General features: G+C 46.8%; 1 protein-coding gene across 2 annotated transcripts in view; it reads right to left on the bottom strand.

Annotated features, from left to right (window-relative positions):
* cpsf1 (cleavage and polyadenylation specific factor 1) overlaps nt 1-23,421 on the bottom strand; it is a 142,267-nt gene that overhangs the window by 10,357 nt on the left and 108,489 nt on the right. For both annotated transcript variants that reach the window (XM_072507982.1, XM_072507983.1), the window contains 7 exons: nt 21,236-21,320; nt 19,573-19,608; nt 18,819-18,960; nt 12,246-12,398; nt 9,570-9,746; nt 8,276-8,342; nt 7,773-7,820 (listed from right to left, as the gene is read on the bottom strand). In XM_072507982.1, the coding sequence (XP_072364083.1) occupies nt 7,773-7,820; nt 8,276-8,342; nt 9,570-9,746; nt 12,246-12,398; nt 18,819-18,960; nt 19,573-19,608; nt 21,236-21,320 (708 nt within the window). The remainder of the gene's footprint in view (nt 1-7,772; nt 7,821-8,275; nt 8,343-9,569; nt 9,747-12,245; nt 12,399-18,818; nt 18,961-19,572; nt 19,609-21,235; nt 21,321-23,421) is intronic.

Genomic DNA, 23,421 nt, shown 5'->3' with positions numbered 1-23,421 from the left:
TTCATGTCCCCTTTTTGCCCTCCTGATTTCCCTCTTAACTCTATTTCGACAATCTCTATACTCTTCAAGGGATCCACTTGATCCCAGTTGCTTATGTACGTCATATGCCTCCTTCTTCTTTTTGACCAGAGTCTCAATATCTCGAGTCATCCAGGGTTCCCTCCTTCTACCAGCCTTGCCCTTCACTCTAAAGGGAATGTGCTTACCCTGCACCCTGGTTAACACATTTTTAAAAGCCTCCCATTTACCAGCCGTCCCTTTGCCTGCCAACAGTCTCCCCCCAATCTACCTCTGCAAGTTCCTGTCTGATACCATCAAAATTGGCCTTGCCCCAATTAAGAATTTTAACTCTTGGGCCAGACCTATCATTCTCCATAGCTATCTTAAAACTAATGGAGTTATGGTCACTTGTCCCAAAGTGATCCCTCACTAGCACTTCTGTCACTTGCCCTTCCTTATTTCCCAAGACGAGGTCAAGTTTTGCCCCCCTCTCTAGTCGGTCCATCCACATACTGAATGAGAAATTCCTCCTGAATACACTCAACAAATTTCCCTCCATCCAAGCCCCTAATGCTATGGCTGTCCCAGTCAATGTTGGGAAAGTTAAAGTCCCCTACTACTACCACCCTATTATTCTTGCAGCTATCTGTAATCTCCTTACATATTTGCTCCTCAATTTCCCGCTGACTATTTGGGGGCCTGTAGTACAGTCCTACCAAGGTGATCTCTCCCTTCTTATTTTTCAGTTCCACCCATATAGACTCAGTAGGCGAACCCTCGGATATATCCCCTCTAAGTACTGCCGTGATGTTCTCCCTAATCAAAAACGCCACTCCCCCTCCTCTCTTACCTCCTGTTCTATCCTTTCTATAGCATCTGTACCCCGGAACATTGAGCTGCCAGTCCTGCCCCTCCCTTAGCCATGTTTCAGTCATAGCTATAATATCCCAGTCCCATGTGCCCGTCCATGCCCTGAGTTCATCCGCTTTGCCCGTCAGGCCCCTTGCATTGAAATAAATGCAGTTTAATGTAGACCTTCCTTGCTCTCTGGTCATGCTTTACACACTCTCCCTTCCTGCCTTTTGTTTCTGTCCCCACTGACTTCCTACATCAGTTCCCATCCCCCTGCCACATTAGTTTAAACCCTCCCCAACTGCACTAGCAAACACCCCCCCGAGAACATTGGTTCCGGTCCCACCCAGATGCAGACCATCCGATTTGTACAGGTCCCACCTCCCCCAGAACCGGTCCCAATGTCCCAGGAATTTGAAACCCTCCCTCTTGCACCATCTCTCAAGCCACGTATTCATCCTAGCTATCCTGTCATTCCTACTCTATCACGTGGCACTGGTAGCAATCCTGAGAAGGTGAAATTGACCAAAGGAATGTTGTTTTCAGTCTGGGCCAATGCACTATGGTTTAACTGGGGAAAGTCCCTGGGGGGGTTAAGGTACTTCCGGTCTGCAAAAGTTAATTTGATTTTCAGCTTGGGGAGATGATGTCATTGCTGGGTGGAGCCAAGAAATGTAGAAAGTCAGTTTCTTCGAACAATCACTCCTGGAGCAAATTATTCTTTCTCCACAATCTTCAAATAAACTACAATATTGGGGTTTCGGTCCGTCTGAGCTCGGAATACAAAGGGGAGTTATATACATTACACCCAACACAACTCAACCCCAATACTGGCCCAGGGCAGAACCAAAATAATTCCATACAATTACTAAGGGAGGACAAACAACAACATGTTCGGATTATGATCAAGCCTTCAGGGCCTCCCAAGGGAGAAAAGGAGGAAGGAAGAACAAATCCATCTGACAACAAAGTATCGGGACCCAACCCAGACCTTTCTGGCTCCCGCCCAGCATCTACAAATGAAAAGAACACCACGCCACTCATTCAACAAGGTGTCCCAGCGTGGTGGGGTAATTGGATGCCCATCAAGGGATCGGACTCGGCCAATCCCTAGCCCCCCCCCCCCCACGGGAGTACCAGAGAAGCAAAACCCAGCCTCCCAGTGTGCCCCCTGGAAGCAGCCTCAAAGAGGGATATCTCGAGCCCTAGACCTAAGCGGACAATAGCCAAAGAATAGCCCAGCACAACTGACAAACAAGAAATTATACCCCCAGGACCTTCCTGCCGAGCCCTTACCTTCCCAACCTCATCCAGGGAAATGCACCATCCACATACGTACCAATAGAAAGAGGATAATTACTGCAGCCCCAGCCTGCAGGGGAGGGGGGAAAGAGAGAGAGAGAGAGAGATGGGCCTAGCCAGAGAAGAACAACCGTCAAGACACTCAACAGTTGGGTGCCCTGAAGGCTGATTCCCTCCTCCCCGGTACAAGCAGCGAAAAGCCCCTTCTTTTGTAACGTTCAGGATTATTGGAGAACCGCAGGGTAAATTACAGGATAAGGACATCTTCCATGTTGCACGAGAAGGCAAAGGATAAACAAGATCAATGAGCCCTCTTCAGGATCCCTCAAAGATTCCAGCGATCGAAGCACGAGACACCATTACTTCCACCATGCCGCCTCTCCCGACACCCAAGTGGTCCAGTGTGACCCTGGCTGGGTGAAATGACATGATCCACTCGGCTGCCGCCAACCCCTCACAACAGGCATCCGGAACTGGACAATGCAGGGCCAGTGGCCTCCAAGACAGGATATATTGCACGCCCATCGAATCAGATACACCCAGTCTCCAAATCAAGGTTACCAAAGCAGGGCAGTCAATTTTCAAACTCAACCGGGAACGCGTCTCCCAACTCTCACCAGGAACTGGGCCCAGGGGTATTGCCCGCCCGGTCCCCATCTCCTGGACCCGTCGAGATTGATGGCACACCATGCAGCAGGATCTCAATGACACAAAGGAAACCCCTAACCCAGGGCAGCGCTCTTTCGAGTGCAAGAATCCTCATGCGTCTCCCCAGCTCTTCTAAAAGTACCCTGCAATTCTTCAGTGAGCTCTAACAACCTGCACCGCAGAGCCGAGATCCTCATCCAAGACAAGACCTTCGATGGCAGCCTTTATCCGATACACACTGCAATGCCAAGGCCACCCGCCCGCTCACCAGCAACTGTGCCACGGTGAGCCAGGCCCCAGCCCAGCCCATTCCGACCACCATGAACAAACAAGGATTTTAGCATTTTATCTCTGCCATTCCTCTATTCTCCACGATGAATTCCCCGGTCTCCGTCTGTAATGGGTCCACATTTGTTCTTGCTAATCTTTACAATTTCAAGTACCTAAAGAAGCCTTTACAGTCCGCCTTCATGTTCCTTGCTAGCTTGCATTATATTCTTTTCCCTTTGATCACTTTCTTGGATCTCCTTTGCTGGATTCTAAATTTCACCAATCCTCAATGGCCACTTTAACCTGATGAAATCTTTCACTTCCTTTGTTAGCAAAGATTGATTCACCTTTCCGGTTTGATTTTTAGGTCTTGGTGGAATATATATTTATTGTAGACCATCCAATACTTCTTTAAATACTAACCATTGCCTGTCTACAGGGAAAATCCACCAGAGGCAACTTGTTCCTCACACCCTCATAATTTCCTTTGTTCAAATGTTAGACACTAGTTTCATAATGAACTAAATCACTTTCAAACTTAATGTAAAATTCTATTGGGGCAGCACGGTAGCATGGTGGTTAGCACAGTTGCTTCGCAGCTCCAGAGTCCTAGGTTCGATTCCCGGCTTGGGTCACTGTGCGGAGTCTGCACGTTCTCCCCGTGTGCGCGTGGGTTTCCTCTGGGTGCTCCGGTTTCCTCCCACAGTCCAAAGATGTGCAGGTTAGGTGGATTGGCCATGCTAAATTGGCCCTTAGTGTCCAACCAGGTTGAGTGCGTGGTTACTGAGTTACGGAGATAAGGTGGAGACGTGGGCTCAAGTGGGGTGCTCTTTGTAAGGGCCGTTGCAGACCCGATGGGCCGAATGGTCTCCTTCTGCACTGTAAATTCTATGATTCTCTGATCATATTCTGGTCACTATGACCTAAAGGTTCTTTTCCAACGTTATTAGCCCTTTCTCATTAGATAATACTAAATGTAAAATAGCCTGATCCCTAGTTGGTTCTTCAACATGCTGCTCCAAGAATTCATCTTTCATAGCATTAGAGCTAATTAGGTTTATCCAGTCTATATGTAAATTGAAGCCATCCACTTTTATTATTTTACCCTTAGAAAGAGAGTAGGCCATTCAGCTCTGCGAGCCTGTTCCGCCATTCAAAATAACCATGGCGAGTCCCCTATACTCCCGCGCTCTCTCCATATCCCTCGACACCTCAAGAATCTGGAAATCTATCCATTTCTTTCTTAAATATATTCAGTGGCTTGGCCTCCACAGCGTTCTGTGGTCGAGAATTCCATAGGTTCACCCTCGGAGTGAACAGGTTTCTCCTCGTCCCAGTACTAAATTCGCCTCCCAGTATGCTGATAATGTGACCCTTTTGTTCCAGACCCTCCAGACAGAGGAAACGACATCTCTGTATCGCTTCGGTCCAGCCCTCCCAGAATTTATCTTTCAATTCGATTCCCCTCTCATTCTTCGTACCAGTAAGAATTTTGTATTGGAGAAACTAATGAGACTGAAGGTTAATAAGCCCAGGAACCTGATATTCAACATCGCAGAGTGTTGGATGAGGTAGATATGGAGATAATGGATGCAGTGGTGATCATCTTCCAAAGTTCTATAACATCTAGAACAGTTCCTGCAGATTGGAAGGTAGAGAATTCACGGCACTATTTAAGAAGGGAGGGAGAAAACAGGTGACTACCAACCTGTTAGTCGGGAATTTTTTTATATGACAGTCAGAGTTTTACAGCACAAGAAGAGGCCCTTTGGCCCACCGTATTCTATCATGCGGTGCGGGCGTCATTGTTCATCATTTATTGCCCATCCCAATTGCCCTTGAACGGAGTGGCTTTCTCAGCCATTTCAGAGGACATTTAAAAATAAACCACATTGCTGTGGGTCTTGAGTCACATGTAGGACAGGCCGGGTAAGGGGGTTGTATTTCCTTCTCTGAAGGACATTAGTGACCCAGATGGGGTTTTCCAAAAAACGACAATGGTCATCATTAAACTTTTAATTCCAGATATCTATTTCAGAGTTCAAATGCCGTGGATTATCCAGGGTCTCCGGATTACTAGTCCAGTGACAATACCAGCTCAGAGTCTATTTTAAACAATGTGCCACATGGACATTGTTTGGAAATCAGAGGTAGTTTTAAGGGATTTATATTTGGTATTGGTAAACAGTATTAAGGTATAGGTTTAAGTGGGTTTAATTTAATGGTTCTGGGCCTGGAAGGGTAAAGTCCATAGTTGGATTCATTGAAGGAGATCCCAGGTTCCATCTTTAGCCTGCATTAAGCTTTGCTCAGCTTGGAGCAGGAGTGCACTACAGCGGACAAGATTTTTTAAAAATTCATTCATATGGGCTTCACTGGTTAGGCCACCATTTATTGCCCATCCCCAGTTGCCCTTCAGAAGGTGGTGGTGGTGTGTGGTCTCTTGAACCGCTGCAGTCCTGGAGGTGTAGGTACACCCACTGTGCTGTTAGGGAGGGAGTTCCAGGATGTTACCCCAGCGACAGCGAAGGAACGGCGAGATATTTCCATGTCAGGGTAGTGAAGGACTTGGGGGGGGAACCTCCAGGTGGCGGGGTTCCCAGGTATCTGCTGCTCTTGTCCTTCTGGATGGTGTTATGGGCCAGGGTTTAAAAACTCCAAAGTGAATTATGGAGTTCACCTGACCTATAACTATTTGTTGAATTTGGCTAGGATGAGCACAAGTCTTCACTTGAGGTGTGATTCAACAATCTTCCTGACACTTTAATCAAAATAAACTTTAGTCTAAGAACTTAGTTAACATTTATAGATAAACAAACAGCAATAATTTTTATCAATTACAAACATAAAGACACCCCACAGCTACAGTAATCTATGTATAACATAACTAATCCCCCCTTAACTGTTCCAATTCGCAAACAAAATCCCATAAACCAAAAACTCCTATTCAAGGGCATGGCCCAGCACTCTGCATTCTCACATGAATAAGACTGCCTTTTCCCGAGATTCTGACCCCCATCTCACCAGCAGGTTTAAACCTTTCTGGAAAGCAAACTGTATCTTTTAAGTTACCAAAACAGCTGATAACTATAACCAATGGGTTTTTACTGGAACAGGTATTTAAAATGAAAAGAGTGCGACAGGAACAAAACACTTCTTGCTCCCCGAGTCCACAGCAGTCAAATATCAAAGCGAAAGCAAAACCAAAAACCTCTACACCCACAGCCCAGCTCCACCTACACAATGACATCACTGAAGCCATGTGGTAAGACAAAAACCTTTCTTAAAGGGACACATATTTGGGGCAGCACGGTAGCACAGTGGTTAGCACTGTGGCTTCATAGCGCCAGGGTCCCAGGTTCAATCCCCCGATGGGTGCGGGTCTCCACGTTCTCCCCGTGTCTGCGTGGGTTTCCGCCGGGTGCTCCGGTTTCCTCCCACAGTCCAAAGATGTGCTGTTAGGTGGATTGGCCATGATAAATTGCCCCTTCGTGTCCAAAAAGGTTAGGAGTCGTTATTGGGTTACGGGGATAGGGTGGAAGTGAGGGCTTAAAGTGGGTTGGTGCAGACTCGATGGGCCAAATGGCCTCCTTCTGCACTGTATGTTCTATTTTCACATGACAATAGTAGCGTTCGTGGATCTGAAAACCACTATCTAAGCAGTCTTGGTGAGTTGCTACAGTGCATCTTGTAGGTGGTGCACGCGGCTGCCATTGTGTGTCAGTGGTGGTGGGAGCATATGTTTTCGGAAGGTGTGCCAATCAAGCGAGCTGCTGTGTCCTGGATTGTGTTAAGCTTCTTGGGTGTTAAAGCTGCACTTATCCAGGGTTTAAGAAGAATGAGAGGCGATTTCACGGAAAACTACGCACATCTTAAGGGTGGACCGAGAGGTTGTTTTTACTGGTGGAGAAATCTAAAACACAAGGCAGAGCCTCAGGATAAGGGGCCGGTCATTTTGGACTGAGATGAGAAGGACAGCATTACCTCACAAAGCATGTTGTCACCCTTATAAAAAGGGTTACGTTGTTGAGGTTACAAGACCTCAGGTTATCAAATGCAACAGACTTGCATTTATTTATTTCTTTTTCTTTTTTAAGTTTAGAGCACCCAATTATTATTTTTTTCCAATTAAGGGACAATTTAGTGTGGCCAATTGACCTAATCTGCACATCTTTGGGTTATGGGGAGAGTCCGACGCAGACACAGGGAGAACGTGCAAACTCCACACTGACAGTGACCCGGGGCCAGATTTGCATTTCTATCACACCTTTCAAAACCTCAGGGCTTCCCAAAGCTTAACTTCCGATGAAGCATCAGTACTTTCTGATACGTAGTCATGTTTACAACAATGGAAACTCTCCACACAATCGTGTCCCGCTGCAATTTGGAATGTTCAGCAGGGCAGGGTTTAATTAGAGATGGATAAACATTAACCTCGTCACAAGAGTTAATTTATGGAAAATCTTTCCTCTGGAGATCAAGGAGAGGAGTCGAGTGCAAGGTAGAGGAGGGTGCATAATGTACAGAAGGAACAAGCCCATTAGCAATGGGCCTTGCCTTATATTCTTTAGGAAAATCATAATGCAAAACTGACAAATGGTCCTTTCCCAACTCAACTGAGCGCGAGACAGGGGGAAGAATCACAAAAGCAGCAGTGCTGAATCCTCACCAGTACACAGAGTAATGACAGTGGCTCCTACCTTCTGGCTGATACATATAAACCAGGAGATTCATCTCATGGTCCGACACTGAAACCAAAACGGAGGAAAAAAATAGTCAGCTATACGGAGCAATTGAAGGGAAACAGAGAGAATTGCCAACGTACCACCACTTCATAAAATGCTGCTTCCACCAAAGACCCTGTAATGCAAGGTCCAAATTCACACCACGTTTTCCCACAAATGTTAGACTGGATTATCAGGAAGGAGGAAGGCACGAGGGCAAATGAGAAAAGAAAACAAAATTCTGGAAATCTGAATCAAAACTGTTTTCTAATTATAAATGTAGAGCTCGCCCCAAAAGAATAGAAAAGTGGTGGAGATGGTTTTTCATATTTAGGAAGCTTTGGCATTCTGCTGAAGGTCACCTATCTTACAGACACAGAGCTGCTGTGCCTGTCCAACATCCTTCTGCACTGAAATGGAGGACAATGGGGACTGAAGTCTCATTAGAGCTGCAACAACACACCCGGACAGTAACTCACCGAGGAATCCCAGCTGAGAATTGTCTACCATGAATTCAATGCTGTACACTTCCAGAAGTTTGGGGTCCTGGGGGAAAGTGACATTAACAATTAGAGGTGAACATTCATTAAAACAAAACTCACTGCATTCATCTATCTTAAAATCCTTTGCCAACATTCTCCCCTTCATTTGGCCAAATTTACCATTTCTCAGGGTACAATTCCGCAATCATCAGGAACTCTCTGCTACCTAACCCAATCTGACATCCCAGGTATCACAGCTCAATCCAACAACCCCTGTTTATTCACCTAACTTCTCCAATCGAAATCCCTCACCCCTGGAACCATTCTTGTGAATCCCTTCCGCACGGTCTAATGTCTTCACATCTTTGCTAAAGTGTGGCACCCAGAATCACAGAATCTTCAGTGCAGGAGGCCATTTGGCCCATCAAGTCAGCACTGGCTCTCTGAAAGAGCATTCTACCTGGTCACACTCCTCTTCCTTATCCTCGTAACCTTGCACATTCTCCCTGTTCAGATAGCAACCCAATTCCATTTTGAAATCCTGGATCGAACCTGCCTTCACCACCCTAACAGGCAGTTCATTCCAGACTCCAGCAACCCTCTGGGTGAAAAGTCAAATCTTCACATCCCCGTTACTCCTTTTACCCATTATCTTGAATCTGAGCCCTCGAGTTCCTGATGTACTGTCCAGTGGGGACAGTTTCTCACTCTTTACCCTGTTCATACCCCTGAGGATCTTGAATACATCTATCAAGTCTCCTCTCAACCTTTTTTTCTCCAAGGGAAACAGACCCAACCTCTTCAATATTCCTGGAATCATGCTTGTGAATGTCCTCTATACTCTCTCCAATGCATTCACATTCTTCCTCAAGAATGGTGCCCAGACCTGGCTGCAATACTCCAGTTCAGGCCAAACCATGTTCTATGCAGTCTAACATAACCTCCTGGTACACTGTGCCCCCAATGATAAAGCCTAGGATACTGTATGCGTTATTACCTATGCTCAGCCTGACCTGCCACCCACGGTTCAGGGTGAGACGGGTTAATAAAGCATGCATAATGTTTAGCTCGCCAAGGCTGTGGACTTTACCAGCTGCACATACCTTTCCTGTTAGCTTAGATTTAAAATGGGAATAGCCTCCATTATACGGGGCTCTTGTGCAGCAAGAGAGGAAATGACCATGCTCATCACATTATCCCATTGGAAGTTAATATTTTTGAGCTGTTCCCATTCCTGGGGGGAGGGGGAACAGTACAAGTGGCCAGCCCAATGCCACACATACACACATACCCTGCTAACAAGAGACAGTGTCTTGCTCTCCTCTTGGTATCGAAGGATGGCAACACTTTTCATGATATCTGCTGCCATGATGAAATTCTTCACACTGATCATCTGGTGAATGTAGAGCTGAGTGTCGATGAAGGCCATGCCAGTCAGGTCGTTGTCTTTCAGACTCCACAGGAAAATCTGGACAGGAGGAATTCCATCAGGTTACTAGGCAGAACATCGCGAGGGAAAAATACTAAATTCTCCACAATTCTGGAATTTTAAATGAAACAGAAAAGAAAGGACTTGCTTTACAGTCACTGAACTACTTTTAGATGTGGAGTCACTATTGTACTGTAGAATACACAGCAACTACTTTGAACACAGCAAGATCTCACAAACTGCACAGAGAAATAGTCCGTATTTTTGTGATGTTGTTTGAGGAATAAACATTACTCAGGATACCAGCAAGAACAGCCCTACGCTTTGGAACAGTGCCATAGGGTCTCTGACATACACCTGAGGGAACCAATCAGATTTCAGTTTAACATCTCATCTGAAAAGTGTTACTCACTCATTTCTGACCCTCGGACAGTGCAGCACTCCCTCAGTACTGACTCTCTGACAGTGCAGCTCTCTGTCAGTACTGACCCTCTGACAGTGCGGCACTCCCTCAGTACTGACCCTCTGACAGTGCAGCACCCTCTCAGTACTGCACAGTGTCAACCTAGATTATGTCCAAATGGAGACTTGGGACCCATGAACATTTGATTCAGAGGCATGAGTGCCACCAATGAGAAAAACAAACATTACACCACGTACAGAACAAAACTACTAATAATTACTAGTGGGACCCAGCAGATGTTGAATTCAATACAAATTTAGATTTTTTTTTAATCCATCTGGTTCACTAATGTCCTTTAGGGAAGGAAATCTGCCGTCCTTCCCTGGTCTGGCCTACCTGTGACTCCAGATCCACTGCAATGTGGACCTGCCCTCTGGAGTGACCTAGCGAGACACTCCGTTCAAGGCAATTAGGGATGAGCAACAAATGCTGACCCAGCCAGCAATGCCCACATTCAGCGAATGAATAAAAAGATCAGCAATAAGAAACTCTTAATAACTGAGGAATGTTACAGCAAATTAGCTCATTTTGTTTTTTTTAAAATCACATTCCAAGACAAGTGACACTGTCAGTGGCAAGCGGACCAGGGTGACCAGTCGGAGCTCTCGTGTGAGGGATCAGCATGATAGTTAGGGCTCCAAAAGATTAATGCTTTCAACTTTAACAGTAAGAAGTCTCACGACATCAGGTTTAAGTCCAACAGGTTTATTTGACATCTCTAGCTTTCAGAGTGCTGCTCCTGCATCAGGGGAAGTGGAGGCAGAGCCTGTGGAGAGCCTTCTTACTGTGCCCAACCCCAGTACTGACATCTCCATATCAAATTCAAGAGCATAGTTTTGTAATCAACTTGCAGCATGGGTAGATCTCGGAGAAGGTCACCAGCACGAGGTGTGGGAAGGTGGGCTGATTGGCTCGGTGGTACCGAATGGCCTCCTTCTGCACTGTCGGGATTGTATGATTCTAAGAGCCAACATTTCTTGCATTCCCCATGAAATTGGAAGCATTTCTTCTCAATCTAGTTGCTTTGACCGAACGGTATGAAGGCACCGCTGAAATTCGAACTCAGGATCTCCTGTTTACAAGACAGGCGCTTTAGCCATCTAAGCCACAGCGTCAGCCTTTTTTCTTCAATCATTCAAGATGACTGATTTCAGTTGTGCAAAGTAATCAGACAGACAAGAGAGGGGCTCTGATGGACGGTCATCAACATGAAATGTTTTAACTCGGTTTCCCTCTCCACAGATACTGCCAGAGCGGTTTACAATCAAGGAGAGATGGGTGGCTTCAATTGAATTGTTTCACCTTGAAGGCAAAGGCCAGGATGTTGGGATAAGTACCAAGGAAGTACAGGGGGAGATTAGAAGCGTTTTCTCAACCACTGCATTATAGGACTGTGCGACACAGTGAGTGGCATTAAATGGTCGCAGCATTTAGAAGATGGGGGTTCTTTATCATAGAATTTACAGTGCAGAAGGAGGCCATTCGGCCCATTGAGTCTGCACCGGCTCTTTGAAAGAGCACCCTACCCAAGCCCACACCGCGACCCTATCCCCATAACCCAGTAACCCCACCCAACACTAAGGGCAATTTTGGACACTAAGGGCAATTTAGCATGGCCAATCCACCTAACCTGCACATCTTTGGACTGTGGGAGGAAACCGGAGCACCCGGAGGAAACCCACGCAGACACGGGGAGAACGTGCAGACTCCGCACAGACAGTGACCCAAGCCAGGAATCGAACCTGGGACCCTGGAGCTGTGAAGCAATTGTGCTAACCACTATGCTACCGTGCTGCCCCACTAGTTGACACTAAAAGGATCTGGGAACCAAGGTGGGAAATTGAATTAATATAGGAAGACAGGAAAAAAACGGATGTGTGTGAAATCAGCCCCTCAAGAGGCTTTAATTTATTCACGTCTCCTCCTGCACTGACTACTTCCATGTTATTCTATATCAGCCTCCGAGATAGGCAGGTAAGTGAAGCATTGATTCCGGACAACATGCATTGGCAAGACTCTAAATAAGGAACGTGCTGACTGTGCACTGAGGGGGGCGGGCACGGAACCACGGTTACCTTCTGTCCAATTGCTGAGACAAGGTAACCGTTGCAGTTACACAGGGCAGTCACCGGCCCCTTCTGCTCCTTCTCGTACAGAACCTTGAACTTGTTCTTGGTGAGAGGCTGGCCAGGCTCAGGCACAACTTCAATCACATCGAGAATCAGAATCTGGAGAGAAAGAACAAAGCACAGGAATAAAAAGAATCACTTTTATTTTGGTACACTGAAATTCACAGCACGTCTCAGGGAATTTCCCTCCTCCCCTGCCCACCACCCACTGTGAAATCTAAACTTTCAAACCTGCCCGAGGGGGAACTGCAAAGATCCTCAGCTTTGGCGGATTCAACTCCCAGACTTTTTGAAGACTTTGACTAAATCAAGGGGACTGGTTACAGGTTGGCAATGGGTGCAACATTCTCAATCGGACCAATAGAATCTCCCCTGGCACTGTTTCTCAGGAGCTTGGTGTGGAGATTTGACACTAAGGTGATGGATTTCTGTGAACTTTACACATCCAGCTGCTCACAAACTGTGCAGAGTGAATCCTTGAAGCATCTACAAGACCAAGACTAATCCATAGCACAGACATTTCAATAAACTAACTACTGGTATCTCAGTTTGATGTTAGTGTCTGGCTTTGGCATCAGGCTGCTTGATTCCAGGGAGCAGGGGGTGAGGGCGACAGAACCCTCATGTTTCCTCAACAGTTTTGTCCTTTACTCTTGGAGATTGTGGAAAATGCCGTATGACAGGCCAAGTGATGGAAGTACGGGATAAAAGCCAAGGACATGGAGGGTCAGGCTAAGCTGGTGTTGGACAGGAGGCAGAGGGAGTAACAAAGCAAAAGGGAATGAAGAGTTGAAGTGGAGGATGGTGAGCACAAGCAATGGAAGTGCGATCAGCAGGAAGGACAGGGATAGTATGGGATATTGGGGCAGACAGGTCACTGGGGGTTTATCCAAAGTGGAAAGAGCTATGGGCACAAAACAACTGATGGTGGAGAGCAGTAAGAGAGGAAACAGTGGAAGGTTAAGAGGGGAAGCGAGGAGGATGAGGTGCACTGAGAAGGGTTGTGAAGGAAACTGACAGCCCCATTAAATTGCGTTTCAGTCAGTCATCGACAACGCAGCCAACTATCTCTCATCTGAATGGCACAAAGTACAGAGAGAGAGACGAGGGCAGAGAGAAGCCAGAGACACATCAATCTGAAGTGTGCTTCACTGGTCCAACATAGAAAAGTACAAGATCCTCCATCAGTGTGGATTGTTTCCTACATTCTAAATTCTGCCTTCATGGGATGTAGACATTGTGGCAAGGCCGGAATTTATTTATAAGTAAAAACAGAAATGTTGGAAAAACTCAGGCATGGCAGCAGGTGCAGAGAGAGAATCGGAATTAATGTTTCCAGTCTGGATGACTCTTCAAGAGCTGAAGAGAGGTAGAAAGGTGATGGATATTTTACTGTGGAAGACGGTGTGCAAAAGAGGCCAGGAATGGGTGGGAGCTCAGAATATGTCTTCTGAGCCGTTGGGACGGTCTTCACCTGAACCATTCTGGGACCAGTGTTCTAGCGAATAGGATAAATAGGTTGGTCACAAGGACTTTAAACTAGCAAGTTGGGGGGAAGGGAAGTGTAAAGCTATGGACAGTATAATGGTTAATGGAGATCAAGGCAGCAGGTTACGTGACAGGTTATTATGTAGAGATATGGGTTCAAAGACAAGGAAAATTAGGAGAAAGGGTAAGAGGAAAAATAAATTGTGAAAAGTTACAGATCAAGGTGTTAGGATTCATAACAAAGACATAAAAAACAGCATAAGTGTACTTTACCTGAATGCTCGTAGTATACGAAATAAGGTAAATGAGTTGATGGCGCAAATCATCGTGAATGACTAAGATTTAGTGGCCATTACTGAAACATGGTTAAAAGATGGTCACGACTGGGAGTTAAATATCCGAGGGTATCAGACTAGACAAAAGGATAGAATGGACGGTAAGGGCGGTGGTGGAGCTTTGTTGTTTAAGGATGGCATCCGGGCAATAGTAAGGGAAGATATTGGTGCTATGGAGGACGAGGTTGAATCAATTTGGGTGGAAATCAGGAATAGTAAGGCGAAAAGGTCACTGATAGGAGTAGTCTATAGGCCACCAAATAGTAACAGGATGGTAGGGCACGCAATAAGCAAAGAAATAACAGATGCATGTAGAAATGGTACAGCGGTTATCATGGGGGATTTTAATCTACATATCGATTGGTTTAACCAGGTTGGTCAAGGCAGCCTTGAGGAGGAGTTTATAGAATGTGCCCGGGATAATTTCCTGGAACAGTATGTAATGGAACCTACAAGGGAACAAGCGGTCCTAGATCTGGTCCTGTGTAATGAGGCAGGATTGATTAATGATCTCATAGTTCGGGATCCTCTTGGAAGGAGCGACCACAATATGGTGGAATTTAAAATACAAATGGAGGGTGAGAAGGTAAAATCAAACACTAGTGTTTTGTGCTTAAACAAAGGCGATTACAATGGGATGAGAGAGGAACTAGCTAAGGTAGACTGGGAGCGAAGACTTCATGGTGAAGCAGTTGAGGAACAGTGGAGAACCTTCCGAGCGATCTTTCAGTGTTCATAAAAGGTTCATACCGACAAAAAAGAAAGACGGTAGAAAGGGGAAAAATCGACCGTGGATATCTAAGGAGGTGAGGGAGAGTATCAAATTGAAGGAAAAAACATACAAAGTGGCAAAAATTAGTGGGAGACTAGAGGACTGGGAAGTCTTTAGGGGACAACAGAAAGCTACTAAAAAAGCCATAAAGAAGAGTAAGGTAGACTTTGAAAGTAAACTGGCTCAGAACATAAAAGCAGATACTGTTCCCAAGCTGCTTCACCGTGATGCTGACTGCAGGACACTGTTCCCAGGCTGCGTCACCGTGATGCTGACTGCAGCACACTATTCCCAGACTGCTACACCATGATGCTGACTACAGCACACTGTTCGCAGGCTGCTTCACCGTGATGCTGACTGCAGGACACTGTTCCTAGACTGCGTCACTGTGATGCTGACTGCAGCACACTGTTCCTTGTCTGCTTCACCGTGATGCTGACTGCAGGACACTGTTCCCAGGCTGCTTCACCGTGATGCTGACTGCAGGACACTGTCCCCAGACTGCTTCACAGTGATGCTGACTGCAGGACACTGTTCCTAGTCTGCTTCACCGTGATGCTGACTGCAGGACACTGCTCCCAGACTGCTTCACCATGATGCTGACAGCAGGACACTGTTCTGATATGGTTCCCTGTGTTTTGAGTGTTGTTGGATCTGCATGCATCAAGGCAACTTACATTCTATTGATGCTTTACAGGTGGCAGGCCCCTTTGGGGAGCAGATGAGTTACTCTTTGCAGAATATCCGACCTTTGGACTGCTCTTGCAGCCACGGTATTGCTAAGTGCATCAGCCCAAGAGACACACAAGCACTAAAATATATGCTTTGCAAACTGACTGTCATAAGGTTAGCAGTCCATGTTCAAATGCAGCAAGACCTAGACAATATCCAGGCTTGGGCAGAGAAGTAGGAGCTAACATTCGTGCCACACAAGTGCCAGGTAATGACCATCCCCCGCAGAAGGTGAATATAACCATCGCCCTTGGCACTCAATGGCATTCCTGTGACTGAGAGTATTTTTCATATTTTAAAGTTTGTATTTAGTATTTTTGCTGTGATTACAAAGGGAGAGAATCATTGATTTTTACAACGGCAATACACCTTTTAGTAACAAGACACAAGAATGTGATAAGCTTTTGAATTGCAGGTGGCATAGCTAATGGGGAAGGCCAGGTTTGTCAGTTGCATCTGGAACACCAAGCTGGACAGATAGGGTTCAGCTTGGTTCGAAAGAAATCTCTTTCTAGCAGGCTCTACACCAATATAAACAAGAAAAATCTTGGTTGATTAGCTTTATCCATGAATGGTTTTCAACATTTGTTGTTCCTCCAAAGATGTGCAGGTTAGGTGGGGTTACAGGGATAGGGCGGGGAAGTGGGCCGAGGTAGGTGGGGTTACAGGGTAGGGCGGGGGAGTGGGCCGAGGTAGGTGGGGTTACAGGGATAGGGCGGGGAAGTGGGCCGAGGTAGGTGGGGTTACAGGGATAGGGCAGGGAAGTGGGCCGAGGTAGGTGGGGTTACAGGGATAGGGCGGGGAAGTGGGCCGAGGTAGGTGGGGTTACAGGGATAGGGCGGGGAAGTGGGCCGAGGTAGGTGGGGTTACAGGGATAGGGCGGGGAAGTGGGCCGAGGTAGGTGGGGTTACAGGGATAGGGCAGGGAAGTGGGCCGAGGTAGGTGGGGTTACAGGGATAGGGCGGGGAAGTGGGCCGAGGTAGGTGGGGTTACAGGGATAGGGCGGGAAAGCGGGCCGAGGAAGGTGGGGTTACAGGGATAGGGCGGGGAAGTGGGCCGAGATAGGTGGGGTTACGGGGATAGGGCGGGGAAGTGGGCCGAGATAGGTGGGGTTACAGGGATACGGCGGGGAAGTGGGCCGAGGTAGGTGGGGTTACAGGGATAGGGCGGGGAGTGGGCCGAGATAGGTGGGGTTACGGGGATAGGGCGGGGAAGTGGGCCGAGATAGGTGGGGTTACAGGGATAGGGCGGGGAAGTGGGCCGAGGTAGGTGGGGTTACAGGGATAGGGCGGGGAAGTGGGCCGAGATAGGTGGGGTTACAGGGATAGGGCAGGGAAGTGGGCCGAGGTAGGTGGGGTTACAGGGATAGGGCGGGGAAGTGGGCCGAGGTAGGTGGGGTTACAGGGATAGGGCGGGGAAGCGGGCCGAGGAAGGTGGGGTTACAGGGATAGGGCGGGGAAGCGGGCCGAGATAGGTGGGGTTACAGGGATAGGGCGGGGAAGCGGGCCGAGATAGGTGGGGTTACAGGGATAGGGCGGGGAAGTGGGCCGTGGAAGGTGGGGTTACAGGGATAGGGCGGGGAAGTGGGCCGAGATAGGTGGGGTTACAGGGATAGGGCGGGGAAGTGGGCCGAGATAGGTGGGGTTACGGGTATAGGGCGGGGAGTGGGCCGAGGTAGGTGGGGTTACAGGGATAGGGCGGGGAAGTGGGCCGAGGTAGGTGGGGTTACAGGGATAGGGCGGGGAGTGGGCCGAGGTAGGGTGCTCTTTCAGAAGGTCGATGCAAACCCGATGGGCCGAATGTAGAGATTTTATGGATTCTATGAAGGGCGCCCGCTTACTCCCCAAACCCTGTCCACCATCTACACGGCACAAGTATACCATCAACAAGTTGCACTGCAGAACTGATTGGAGGGCTGTGACTCGTGATGTTCCGCAGGGATCAGTGCTGGGACCTTTGCTGTTCGTAGTATATATAAATGATTTGGAGGAAAATGTAACTGGTCTGATTATTACGTTTGCAGACGACACAAAGGTTGGTGGAATTGCGGATAGCGATGAGGACTGTCGGAGGATACAGCAGGATTTAGATCGTTTGGAGACTTGGGCGGAGAGATGGCAGATGGAGTTCAATCCGAACAAATGTGAGGTAATGCATTTTGGAAGGTCTAATGCAGGTAGGGAATATACAGTGAATGGTAGAACCCTCAAGAGTATTGAAAGTCAAAGAGATCTAGGTGTACATGTCCACAGGTCACTGAAAGGGGCAACACAGGTGGAGAAGGTAGTAAAGGCATACGGCATGATTGCCTTCATTGGCCGGGGCATTGAGTATAAGAATTGGCAAGTCATGTTGCAGCTGTATAGAACCTTAGTTAGGCCACACGTGGAGTATAGTGTTAAATTCTGGTCGCCACACTACCAGAAGGATGTGAAGGCTTTAGAGAGGGTGCAGAAGGGATTTACCAGGATGTTGCCAGGTATGGAGGGCATTAGCTATGAGGAGCGGTTGAATAAACTGGGTTTGTTCTCACTGGAGCGAAGGAGGGCGAGGGGCAACCTGATAGAGGTCTACAAAACTATGAGGGGCATAGACAGAGTGGATAGTCAGAGGCTTTTTCCCAGGGTAGAGGGGTCAATTACTAGGGGGCATAGGTTTAAGGTGCGAGGGGCAAGGTTTAGAGGAGATGTACAAGGCAAGTTTTTTTACACAGAGGGTAGTAGGTGCCTGGAACTCGCTGCCGGAGGTGGTGGTGGAAGCAGGGACGAGTGACATTTAAGGGGCATCTTGACAAATACATGAATAGGATGGGAATAGAGGGATACGGACCCAGGAAGTGTAGAAGATTTTAGTTTAGACGGGCAGCATGGTCGGCGTGGGCTTGGAGGGCCGAAGGGCCTGTTCCTGTGCTGTACATTTCTTTGTTCTTTGTTGTTCATTAAGCTCCTCAGACAGCACCTTCCAAATCCAAGACCACTAGAACAGAGAGATTAAGAGCCACTGCTGTGTACAGTTGCGCAGCCAAACAATTCAGAGTACTTCCATGTTTTTTGTTTTTAACGTTTTTTCATCTGAAGTGTACAGAATGGTGCCAGGGACAGACCTAGCTCGTGTTGGCAGTACGACTCCAACTTTTTTCTGACACCAAAACCAATCTTTACAAGCAATGCCAATGCTGACTGATTCACTTACCCGGCCTCTGCACGTAACCTCCTCGCCCTGTGTCAGGCATGTCCCCACGGCGATGTAGCCTTTCAATCCTGACACGGTCTCCTCACTTCTCAGTGACACCGTTTTCATGCAGGTTACGTGTTCCCAATCCTCCATGTCAATCCTACATAAAGTCACAAATGGGAGTCAGGGGAGCGGACGGAGGCGCTGTGTGCAATGTACGAATAGGAAATTGGCAAAATATACCTGAACTTGTCCAAACTCTGCGCCCAGCTCAACCCAAGTCTCCTTCACCCATCACCGCTGACCTATACTGGCTCCCAGTCCAGCCGCACTATAGTGCACCAATCCTAACCCTTTCCTCTATCCTATAGCTGCCTCCCCATCTCCGTAATCTCCTCCAGTCCTTTGGGATGACCAGCAGACAGGAAGCTCCCGGCCAGGGAGTTCAGCTTGATCAACTTTGGGCCCTGCAGCCCATGGTTCTGTATCCATTTAATGCAATGGGCAGAAAACCAGACCTGGCGGAAACAAGAACCACCCTCCACTCGAGCCCCCTCTGTGGTGGGAGCACCCTGAAGGACAATCCTTTTTATTTCAAGCAACTAATTATGGCTAACACAGGAAAACTAGCAAACACATAATCAACGGGCCACATCATAAAAAGTGAAATTTAGGATTTTCAAATCCATTGCACTACTATTTGTATGTAACCTTGCTTTATTCCTGGGTTTACAAACCAGGCCACCCAATAGGTTCAAATGCTCATACTTACACCTCGCCCCTACGATTGTCAAATTCATCTAATTTCCTGGAGGATAAAAAAAAAAGGGCACAAAATGTTTTAGATAAATTGGAGCCCAAAAAATATAATCAACCTATCTAATATCACAGTAAGAAGTCTTACAACACCAGGTTAAAGTCCAACAGGTTTGTTTCAAATCACTAGCTTTCGGAGCACTGCTCCTTCCTCAGGCGAGGAAGGAGCTTCCTTCACCTGAGGAAGAAGCAGTGCTCCGAAAGCTAGTGATTTGAAACAAACCTGTTGGGACTTTAACCTGGTGTTGTAAGACTTCTTACTGTGCTCACCCCAGTCCAACGCCGGCATCTCCACATCAATTCTAATATCAAACAGTGGGTGTTCAGGAGACATTCATCCTCTAAGGGACGAATACTATCTGGTTACAGGAATGCTGTAACACATGAATACATCAGAAGTAAAACCCACCTTTTGTACATCGTAAAAGCTCCTGTTACTGGAATAGACGCACTAGAACTGTAAGCTACCAACCACATGGTTCAATGAGGCAGGTCATCACCACCTTCTCATGGGCAATCAGGGATGGGAAATAAATCATGGCCGAGCCAACAATGCACACCAGCATCCCATGAACGAATATAAAAAATATGGAATTTTTGCACTGGACTGAAAAGGCAAGAAATCTAGGAGATTGCTTTAACAAAGAGCAGTGTGTAAGCAGCACTGAGCAGTGGCTTCCAGTCTTGTACTTAAAAAGTGGTGCTACCATTGAAATTAAAAATTGATTCCCCAGTGGCACTTGTCTGGGAATCTGGGCATGGCCCATTCTCTGAGGATTGCGATCTCAGCCATGGTACGAGTAGGTGCACATCGATTTCACATCAGCACTTCTGTACCTAGGGAAGGGGTTACAACAGAGAGAGAAGAGTGGGCCTCTCCATCTAAGCTCGCACATGACCAAAGGTCAAGACTGTGCCCGGGGAACGTTTTGAAAAATTAATTCTTGGGATGTGGCCGTCGCCGGCTGGGCCACCATTTGTTGCCCATCCCTGAGTGGCTGACTAGGCCATTTCAGTGGGCTGGGGGGGGGGGGGGGGGGGGGCGCGGGCAGTTGAGTCACCCGCATATGCGGTTGAGGAAAGTTGGAGTTAAGGAAAGAAAGTAACCTGCTTAAAGGTACAGCCACACTGCAAAACCCAAAATCAAAATTATTTCTTTATTTTACACAAGCTGGTTCGTAATATCCCATCCCACGTTTTTTGGCCTTGTATGGTAACCACACTTCATTATATCAGCCAGTTATCACACTGTTTAATCCTGTTAGAGTTCAAACAGAAAACTTGTCTCATGGTGGACTAATAATGAAGGATAGATGTTCTATCATTTAGCTGTTACTAACACACTCAGAATGCACTTGACATCCACAAAGCCATGACATCGACACAACAGTACTCACCGGGCAAATCCTAAGCCAGTTTCACTCTTTGAATAGATTGGAGCGCCGGAATCCGAGATTCACCTTTGCCAACATCACATTCAAAGAATGTTTGGCTGATAAGAAACAACTGCACGCGTATCATTTGTGGAGAGACAAGAGTTTCTCTTCAGTCCACTGGCTAACAGATATTTAAAAGGAGTGTTCACCAGAAGGATTTCAATCGGAGTTGTTTTAACTCACCGAGTATTGGGAATGGCTTCCCAGCTGACGGGAGAGATCAACTGAATAGAAAACTTCTCCAACATTGGGTAGATATACCTGTCATCTGTCAATAGAACAAGATATGTGTCAAGGGTAAAAGCTTATTCTTTTCCACTAATATCAATGGGGTGCTGCTGTTCACACATTCATTAGCACCAACAGAAGGATAGTGCCCCATCCCATTCACCAGCACATAAGACCACGTGGCTTTACAACATAGCTCATCATGCTTCTGCTAGTTGTTAAAGATCTATTTACTCAATATTATTCCCTCGTCCCTTCCTCAGTTCTTTCTCCAAGCATAGAATCAGATTCCCGACAGTGCAGGCCATTTGGCGCATCAAGTCTGCATCGACCCTCTTAGAGCACCCTACCTAGGCCCATTCCCCCACCCTATCCCCGTAACCCCACACTAAGGGCAATTTTGGACACTAAGGGCAATTTAGCACAGCCAATCCACCTAACCTGCACATCTTTAGACTGTGGGAGGAAACCCACACAGACAGTTATCCAAGGCCGGAATAGGGCGGCATATGGCTCAGAGGTCAGCGCTGGGACTGCGGCGCTGAGGACCCGGGTTCGAAACCCGGCCCTGGGTCACTGTCCGTGTGGAGTTTGCACATTGTCCCCATGTCTGCGTGGGTTTCATCCCCACATCCCAAAGATGTGCAGGTTAGGTGGATTGGCCACGCTAAATTGCCCCTTAATTGGAAAAATATATAATTGGCTACTCTAAATTAAAAAAAAAAAAATCCAAGGCCGGAATTCGACACGGGTCCCTGGCGCTGTGAGGCAGCAGTGCTAACCACCGTGCCGCTCCATGTATTCAGCTCCCTTCTAAAAGCTATTATGAATCGGTTTTCACCAGTACCGCTGGTGGACATTCTATGCCGTCAACCCTTCACATTAAAAAACCTGCCCTCCTCACAGCTCCCTTTGTTCTGTTGCTAATGGTCCTAAATTAATAGCAATGAGAGATCATTGAACTGTACCCACCCGTTCACACCAATAATAACACAAATTAACTAAATCAGTAGTAATGGCCAAGCTAGCTTTTGTCTATAATTGCCAATCAGGATTCACAACAAATTGCTGATTTAGCTGGTTTAGCACACAGGGCTAAATCGCTGGCTTTGAAAGCAGACCAAGGCAGGCCAGCAGCGCGGTTCAATTCCCGTAACAGCCTCCCCGAACAGGCGCCGGAATGTGGCGACTAGGGGCTTTTCACAGTAACTTCATTGAAGCCTACTTGTGACAATAAGCGATTTTCATTAATTTTCATTTCAAATTCAGCAGTTGTTTCTGCACAGAAGTGATCATAAAGCTACCCCCATTTTCTGACTGCTAAACTTTGGTTCTTAATCTTTTCCATGCAGTGGAGCGCGCAATTGCTGTAATTCTATTTCCTGGTTCAGTAAAACCATGCTAAAAAAAAAATCTGTCTCTATACATATGGAGGAGGACATTTCAATATTTCAACAGTTAATACACAAAAGTCCCCAATTTCAACTGCAGCTTTAGAGAAGCTATTGCAAAACCAGATTCCTGCAGCATGCTAGAAGCGAACTGTCTTTACAGAGACACCAAGAAACACAAAATATCGTTCCTCCTGTGATGAATGTAAGAAATTGGTATATTTTATATCTATCACAGTAATGTTTTTAAAAGCTTGGGTTAAGGTATATATTTGTTGCCGTAATATTATTCAAGAAACTAGGTTACGGTATCCAGACTGTGTGTCTGCTAAACCTGCAATTAAGATGCCATAAAAGTGCAATAATTATTAATTTTAACTATTTACTTATTTGCAGAGAGATGCCGAATGGAACTTGATTGCGATTGCTGAACATTCCTTGCAGAGTAGATTATTTGAGTGTTTAGACTTCAGTAAGCTGGTCATGGGACATCTGAGTGGGATAAAGGTTATGTAATTAATGGGAGGAGCTAGTTGAGAAACAACCAGTTTTGGCTGTAGGATTGCTTAGACAAAGACAGAATGATTTGCAGGCTATTTAAGGATGTCTCTAAGCGGTCTTTCTAAGAAATCACTCGACAGCAAGTGTTGCTAACTTTATTTACAAGTGGCTTTTAACCTGTATGGTAACACTCCTCCCACACTGAATGGGCCTTGCTTAATTTGAGATAGATTGTATAAGTAGGGTGGC

This window comes from Scyliorhinus torazame, chromosome 6 (assembly GCF_047496885.1).
Source record: "Scyliorhinus torazame isolate Kashiwa2021f chromosome 6, sScyTor2.1, whole genome shotgun sequence".
In the NCBI taxonomy this organism is placed as follows: domain Eukaryota; kingdom Metazoa; phylum Chordata; class Chondrichthyes; order Carcharhiniformes; family Scyliorhinidae; genus Scyliorhinus; species Scyliorhinus torazame.
This window is presented reverse-complemented; position numbering and strand designations above follow the sequence as displayed.